Source organism: Vigna radiata, chromosome 1, assembly GCF_000741045.1.
Source record: "Vigna radiata var. radiata cultivar VC1973A chromosome 1, Vradiata_ver6, whole genome shotgun sequence".
NCBI classification, from domain to species: Eukaryota; Viridiplantae; Streptophyta; class Magnoliopsida; order Fabales; family Fabaceae; genus Vigna; species Vigna radiata.
In genome coordinates, this window is record NC_028351.1 from 8,094,602 (window position 1) to 8,103,613 (window position 9,012).

Consider the following 9,012-nt stretch of genomic DNA (forward strand, 5'->3'; position numbering starts at 1 on the left):
TAGGAAACATGATAAGCGTTTCTAATTAATTAGTGGTAGTGATTAATTTAGAGTTTAATTAACAAATTAATTATAATTTTTTATTTATAATAAAATTATCTTAAATATCAATAATTTTAAATTTATAAATTAATATCTACTTGTACTAATTATTTTATATTTTTAAAATGGATTGCTATTTAATTATTACTTTTTAATGATTTAGATAAAAAAAATAAAATAATATAAATAAAACAAATTTATAAAATTGATTGATATTTTAATATATAAGACCTGTAAATTAAAATTTGAAAATACATATGAGAAAATCGACTGATATTTTAGTGATTGTGACCCCCTAAATTTAAACTTATGTTAACTCTATTTCATGTTGAACTTAGATAACCTATTACATAACTTTAATTTCCATCCTCCACTTAGATAAATCTCGGGTATTTTACTTTTAGATTATTTTATTATTGAAAAAATATTTTTTATATCGATTATTTATATTGGTTATAATCTACTTAAAAATACATTCAGTGATTTTTATTTTTGTTAGTTTTCTTTAATTAAGTCTCCTTATTTAAAAAAAATATCAATTTAGTCTCTGAATTTGAAAAATTAAACCAACCAAGAACATTCCGTTAACTTCCCCAGCATTGTATATGGACTTTATTGGCAAGAGTAGTGATGGCACATAATGTGTTTATGACGTGTACTTAAATTATTTGTTTATGCATAAAATTGGAAGAAACGTATGATTTTAGTGATTTCTTTAAAGGTAAAGGTAAAAGAATTGGAGAAATTGGGGAAAGGGTTTAGGGTGAGTAATTTTCTCTTTAATTACTTTTAATTAAAAAGTAATTTTACTTATTAGGATGAGTAATTTTCTCTTTAATTACTTTTAATTATTCTAAAATCCAATCAGATTTTGAACCCTAAATTAGTTTCCTGATACTGACTATTCACGCAACTTAGATTTGATTTCCCCTCAAATCTTTGAGTGCTTCTCTGGCAAACAATAGTTTCTCTTCCTTTCTTTTGCTTTGATCCATTAATCAGAAGCTTCAAGCTTTTATCCTTTTCTTTTCATCATGGGTGTTGAATATAACAATGGACAAACCAACCTGGAGGATTATCCACGGTGTGCTGACAGCGCGGCGATGATGCTAGGAAGGCATGTTTCAGGCGAGGTTCGCTACCGCGCAGTGAACCATGACTAGGAGGTTTTCGTTCCTCCTTTCGACCTAGTGCGAGTTCGTGTGGCAGAGAGAGTAGGCGTTACCCCATTCTTTATCTTTTTCTTGGTTCTGCGTGAGATTTTGCAGGGAGGGGATACGAATTCTGGTTGGTAGGGCATGTCCTCCCTTCTCGTGGCAAGGTGAGTGTTGTAGTGGCAGGATTGATTTTCCGGCGATGATGTGGCAAGGGTTTTGATTTAGGATTAGGGTTCCGAGTCACAATTTAAGGTTTCCTTTTGCCTTTGTTATTCATGACTGTGATTCTTGATGGTTATGAAGTGAAACTTTTGGAGCTTAGGGTTTCTGAAATTGCGAAATGGGAATTCTGGTATGGGAAATCTTATTTCTTGATTTAGTTGCGTTTTTTATTGGGGTTTGGGATTCTTTGTGGTGGTTTCCATCTTAAAAGTGGTATGGAATGACGGACACCGATTTGGACTAGATTTAGACTTGCATTGGCTCTGATTCCGTGCTCTTGTGATGTCAAAATTTGGTTTCTGATTAAACTTTGCGACAAAAACATTAAAAATAAGAAAAAACATTAAAAATAAGAAACCACTGAAATCACACGCTTCTTTAATTTTATGCATAAACAAATCATTTAAATTTACGTCATAAATTATGTGCCATCTGTCTGCAGCATGACAGTTACTTTTGCCAACAAAATTTATATTTAACGTCGATAAGGAAAGTTAACGAAATATCGTTGATTGATTTGATTTTTCAAATTTAGAGACTAAATTAATATTTTTAAAAAACGGGACCTAAGAAAAATAAGGACCACTTTTCAACCTATAATCTACCATCTATAAAAAGTGGTGTGGTGAAAACCTAAAGTTTTGATACTGTCGTTTAGGATTTCCAACAAAGATGTGGCTCTCAGGAAGTTTAAGGTTTTCTTCTCCTCCTTTCCTTCTCAAGTTTCCTTCTTTTCTTCCAATCCTCACTTCCTTCTTTTGCTCTCATTCTCACTCCCAAACCTTCTTACACCACGAAGCTATCTCAAAATTCAATCGCTTGCTTCATATGCCTGAGGTTCCTCCCATCTTCGAATTTGGAAAGATTTTGGGATTCCTTGGGAAGACGAAGCACTATCCTACTGCTATTTTTCTCAGTAAGCAAATGGAACTCAAGGGAATTCAGCCTAATCTTGTTACTCTCAACATCCTCATCAATTGTTTTTGTCACTTAGACCAATTGGCCTTAGCTTTATCTGTATTTGCCAAGATTCTCAAACTGGGTTATCACCCAAATGACATAACATTAACTACACTCATCAGAGGTCTCTGTGATAAGGGCGAGATCAAAAAAGCACTCTACTTTCACGACAAAGTAGTAGCACTAGGATTTCCACTCGACCAGTTCACTTACGGGACTCTGATCAATGGATTGTGCAGAATAGGGGAAACTAAAACTGCCATCGAGTTGCTCAGAAGGATTGAAGGTCGATCAACGGTAATGTACAGTATAATTATTGACCGTCTATTCAAAGATAAACTTCCAAAAGAAGCATATGATATGTATTCTGAAATGGTTGTGAAGGGAATTTCTCGAGATGTTGTTACCTATACTACTCTAGTTTATGGCTTGTGCTCTGTTAATCAGTTAGAACAAGCGTTAGGATTGATAAATGAAATGCTATCAAATAGCATCCAGCCAAATGTTTATACCTATAGTATATTGATTAATGCATTGGGTAAGCAAGGAAAGCTAAGAGAAGCCAAGAATGTATTGGGTGTGATGGTGAAAGTTTATATGAAACTTAATGATTTTAGCTTTAATGCTTTAATGGATGGGTATTGCTTTGTTAATGAAGTGAATATTGCTAAACAAGTATTCAATGCAATGACCCACATGAGAGTGAGTCCTACTTTATACAGCTATAATATCATGATAAATGGACTCATAATCAACGATAGGGTGGATGAGGCCATAAATTTATTTCAGGAAATGCACAAGAGGAATGTCATTCCTAATACAGTAACTTACAATATTATTATAGATGGTTATTGCAAATTTGGAAGAATAGATTATGTTTGGGATCTTATTGACAAGATGCACTGTAGTAATCATCAACCAGACACCATCACTTACAGTTGTTTGTTAGATGCTTTATGCAAAAACCACCATCTAGACAAAGCATTTGACTTATTCAAAACAATGATGGAAAAAGGAATTCAGCCGGATATGTACACATGGAGCATACTTATTAATGGAATGTGCAAAGGGGGAAGACTTGAGAAGGCACAAGAGATCTTTCAAGATCTTTTAATTAAAGGCTACCCTTTAGATGTATGTAATTATAGTACTATGATCAATGGTCTTTGTAAAGAGGGTTTACTTGATGAGGCATTGACCTTATGGTCCAAAATGGAAGACAATGGTTGTTTGCCTGATGCACTAGCTTTCGAAATAATGATTAGGGCTCTCTTTGAAAAGGACAAGACTGATATGGCAGAGACATTTCTTTGTGAAATGATCTCTAGAGGTTTGATAAAAGGTGAAACCTTATTTATTAGAGGAGTGTTACCTTTCTGCAACTTATTTTTTACATGCTGGATGTGGAGTTGATATTTTTTTATTTTGTACCCTGCATTTTGATTGCTATAGAACTTCTGTTTTCTTTGACTTTGCATTTTTATTGTAGAATTTGTTTAACTGATTAGTACAGGGTTTGAAATGAATGATTTCATTGTCTTTCTAGACCAAAATGGTGACGTCGCTTCCTGTCTAAAATCTGGATGGCTTTTTTATTTTTAACTGTTTGATATTCCCCATTCATGTTCGTCAGAACCCAAATATGTTTTTTCTGTAGGGCTTTTTCAGTGTTACACCTAAGGGAAGCTATATTTCTTTCATTATTATAGAAATCACATTTTCATATAGAAATATAGTTTAAGTGTGCAAGGAAATAAGGTTGGGAGGGACAAGGAAGAAAAACAGTGGATATACTTAGGACAATCCCAATTCCCATGATAATAGATAATGCACAGCTATTGAGCATTTGGTGGGGAAATTGTTGGACAAAAGTTTCAAGTTCATTTTACTTTTAGAAGTTATCTATCACATAATAAGATTATTTAAGAAGTGTACAATCATACCATATTACCTTATTGTTATTTTGATATAACTCATTACAAGTTTTCTATTATTTAAATAAGCTTCAATCCAATGAAACGAGGGGCCATTAATAAATCAGTGAAATTCTATAATATGCTCTTTGTTTACAAAATAATCAGTTTTGCTGGATAAATACTACTGCTGCTGTTAAACAGAGAAATGCTAGACACAATATTGATCTTTGACATCTAAGATCAGAACATCTATCTACTAGGAGATTGGATGTAATGAAATACAAATATTATTTTGTTGTTCATAGTAGCAAAGATCTTATCTGTTATACTTGCCATCTTGCTAAACAGAAGGAACCTTCTTTCTCTGCTAGTAATTCTCATGCTGAAAATAGTTTTGATCTCATACATGTGCATATTTACGGACCATGTTCTAGCATTTCTATAAATGGATACTGATATTTTTTTACTATTGTTGGTGATAATACTCGTTTTAGCTTGTTTGATTAAATTTATTGAGTGTGTAAAAACTCAGTTTCAGAAAGTGTGTTAGAACTGATGATGGTTTGGAATTTAAGACGAGTGATTACTTTGAAACATCAGAACAAAATGCTCTAGTTGAACGGAAATACCAACATATTTTAAATCTTACTAGATTTTCCTTTTCAAGCTAATCTTTCTTATCAATTCTGTAGCTTTGCTGTTATTCATGCTGTTTTCTTGATAAACTGTATTCCTGCACATTTCCTTGATAATATCTCGCCTTTTGAAAAGTTATATGACAAGCTAAGTGATATATTTATACTTGTTTGATTTTTAAATTTTCAGAAAAAGAAAAAAGAAAAAAGAAGAGGCTAACAGCTGCTGTGGTGCGAGAATTGGAGTTGAGCAGTTTTGAGCAATCATTGAAGAACAACTTGTAATATGTTTGACTTGTTGCTGTCAATTGAAGACTTGAACGAAACCAACCCACACAACCTGGACCTGCCAAGTCAAAGAGAAAGAAACAGTTTGAGTTCAAGCAATGCAACCTGCGCTGACCTCTTGGATTATATCTGAATAAAGGAGCTTGAAGAGTCAATTTATCTGCGCTGACCTCTTGGTACAAAATAAGTATGCTCCAACAGTACATATCCGGCTGGATTCCTTTTTCATCTTTGTCTCTTATAATTCAAATGCTTTGTCTATATGATAGATTTTGCATGAAGCATCTAACAAACAATCATAAGTAATTTTGTTTGGTTGTTGATTTCTATCATGCATCTCGTCAATATGACCCATAAGAGGATTGTAAGTTACTTTCATTTATGTATTTTCTGAAAGAGATTTATGTATCTTATCGTTCCTTATGAATCCATTTATCATGATATTGTAGCTTGGAAACAATAGGACTCACTCTCAAGCATTGCATTGAATACTTGTTTCATTGAATACTTGTTTCGCATCTTCACTTCATTAACTAATTAATACCCATCCATTAAAGTATTAAAGCTAAAATCAGTAGGCTTCACATAGGCTTTCACCATCATACCCAATATCTTCGCTGTGCTTAACCATAATTAAAGCATAATTCTAATACCACTGTCTTAACGACAAACTAAAACTTTATTCACTAAATATAATCAAATTCAAAAATTAATATTCTTAACTTTAACTAAAATCAATGATTACAAAAATAATACATTTTCGAAATATAATTACTAAAATAATCATAGATTCTCTCCAACGTAATTCATAGAACTATTCATCATCATTGTGTCTCTTCTGATATAAAAATATCATCATAGTAGTCACACACACAAAATAAAGAAAAATAAGGATATAAAGAAAAATAAGGATGAGCTAACTCACAAACAATATAATTCACAATCATGATTCATAACAGAATAATATATCCCATAACATTATATCCATATTTTGCAGTTTATAGCATCAGTTGTCTCGTACAACAATACAAAACTCAAGTGATGTCAACATAAAGCATCGACTCAAAGAAAGTCACCTTATAAATTACTTTCACAGTAATTTCACCTCGACTAAAAATAAGATAAAAAAATTTAGATATATATATATATATATGGGTGTAGACCTTACTCTACAAACCAGTTTTATGAGGTTGAGTTAGATTTAAATTCACTTCTCAACATTATATCAAGGTCATGAGTTAAAGTATGTCATAGCGATATTTGTGTTTGTTAGACATATCATTTCACTCGCTATCAGACCACTCATTAATGTTCAGTCTTACGCATGATATCAATATACCTTGAGGTGAGGGTGATGTGTTGGTAGTTCCACATTAACTAGAGATATGATTAATTTAGAATATGTTGAAAGTTTATTTTTTTTGGAGTTGAAATAGACTTAAAGTGCACTTCTTAATAATTAGGAAAATAAAATTTTAACACCATTTTTTGACACCATTTTAACACTGCACACGTGTCAAAATGTGATTGGACGATTTCAAATTAAAAAATAAACTTTAGTTTTTTTCTTCCAAACATACCCCTGTTCCAACTTTTTTAATTTGAAATCGTCTAATCACATTTTGACACGTGTACAGTGTCAAAATAGTGTCAAAAAATGGTGTTAAAATATCATTTTCCTAATAATTATACTCTTTTGAGAACTAAACAAATATCAAATTTTCACTTACAACTCAATCACATGGCTTACTAAAACCCCTATATCCAGATTCTTTAGACAAAGTTCATTCCCTCATTGCTTTTTCCAAAAAGACTCATGCATGAAGGTTACCAGTTATACTACCATGCAGAATCTATTAGTCATTCACTTTCATAAAGCTAAAACCTCTCCTATTCACTAAAATTGAGTTCACTTCTCAATACTCTGCTAAGGAGATTAATTAGCATAATACGTAAATTGTCACCCACAATTACTTTTTATTAAAACTCAAAGACACAACAAATACTTTTAATACCAAAACATAATAACAAAAATACCCACCACACCAAGGTCATCAATGGCCAAACACAGTGCTAATTTTTCATCCGTGGTACTCTAACAGAAGTAATTGCCAAAACGTTTCAGCTTTGTCCCCTAAAAACTACTAGTATTTACTCTTGTAACTCACACGGTATTTTACAATGCAATGTTAATATTTTTTTCTTTTTTTAAAGATGTGTATAATTATTCATGACATTTATTCAATTAATAATTAATAATAATATTTAAAAATAAGTAAATTTTTAATAATTTTCATATTTTTAATAAATAATATTAGTTTCTAAATATCAAAAGTTCAGGTTTATTGTTAACATAAATATAACAATTCATTTTTATGTCAACAGTAATATCTCTAATATTGTAATACTGTTATATTATTATAGTTTAACAGTGTAATAGTATCATAATCTTATAGTAAAATAGTTTAATATTCATAATATAATAGTCTAATAACGTAATATTGTAATAATGTTATAATATAATATTTTTATAGTATAACACTCTAACAGTGTAATAGTATAATATTATAATAATTTTATAGTATTATAATCTAATATTATACTAGAACAGTGTAATTATAGAATAATATTATCTAATTATAAATATATTTGTTTACTTAAGAATCTTATATTGTTATATATGTACGAAAGCCACAAAAATAGTTAGATGATTATTTTCGTAAAATTTCACTTTTGATTGCGGTTATATAAAATGTGACTTTTTTTTTTTTATGTAAGTTATAGAAATAATTATTTATTCATTTTAATATTTTTTTCAACTAAAACATAATATGGAAATCAAAATATCTAATTTTTAAAAAAAACTTATAAAAGAAGTTTTAACGGATTCTTTTTTCAAAAATGTAAATAGAGAAAACATACATATTCAATTTCATAGAAAAACTTAGTTCTTATTTTTGTATGAAATTATTTGTGAATTAAATTAACATGAAAATTACTCGCAGAATTTAAATTTATAGTAAAATGTATTTGCTGTTTTTCAAATAAACGATAAAGAATTTTACAGGGAATTTATTTTCACATCAAAAATTTTTAAAGATTATTTTTATAAAAGAATTTGTAAAAAAAAATTATTAATGTTTATATCCTTTAATAACTAGTTATTAACGAATAAATTCCTTAGTCATCAAAATTGGTAAGAAAAATAATAAATAACGCTTTTGATTTAAATATTTTAATAAAATAACATACAATTTTTTTTTATTAAATATCAAAACTTCTAGTGTTACATATACACATACTAAAGTAGAACTAATTTTCTTAATCTGTTGAATTTGAGTGTTTATATTTTTGTATTTAACAATTAAGATGTTGATATTGGTGAAAGGTAGGAATGAAAAGAAATATACATGAGAAAATTTCCAAAATAAATTATAGTGAATATTTAATTTTATTATCTAATTTTGATGAGTTAAATTTAATATTTATAGTCATATATAAATTTAAATACAGCATTTCTATTACTATTTTCGATATTCAAGTCTAATATATAATATAAGTTTAGGTGAAAAAAAAAATTAACTATGTTGTGGAGTAATTAATTTTAAGTATATAAAAGTTTAATTTTTTATTTTTTTTCTTTACTGTTGTAATATAGACAGAAAATGCTTACTCAAAATATTATAATTTTAAAATATAATTAAAAATAAAATAAAATATAACATATTTTCTTACTTTTTATTATTATTATTATTATTATATATATATATATATACATATATATATATATAT

The 9,012-nt window shown here is 29.3% G+C and overlaps 1 protein-coding gene across 1 annotated transcript in view; it reads left to right on the forward strand.

Moving 5' to 3' along the window:
- The first annotated feature begins 1,969 nt into the window (after positions 1–1,969).
- The window catches only part of LOC106756703 (putative pentatricopeptide repeat-containing protein At5g59900), a 10,988-nt gene continuing 3,945 nt past the window's right edge, over positions 1,970–9,012 (forward strand). Inside the window, exon 1 of the mRNA XM_022779258.1 lies at positions 1,970–3,723. Within this exon, the coding sequence (XP_022634979.1) occupies positions 2,094–3,723 (1,630 nt within the window). The 5' untranslated portion in view covers positions 1,970–2,093. The remainder of the gene's footprint in view (positions 3,724–9,012) is intronic.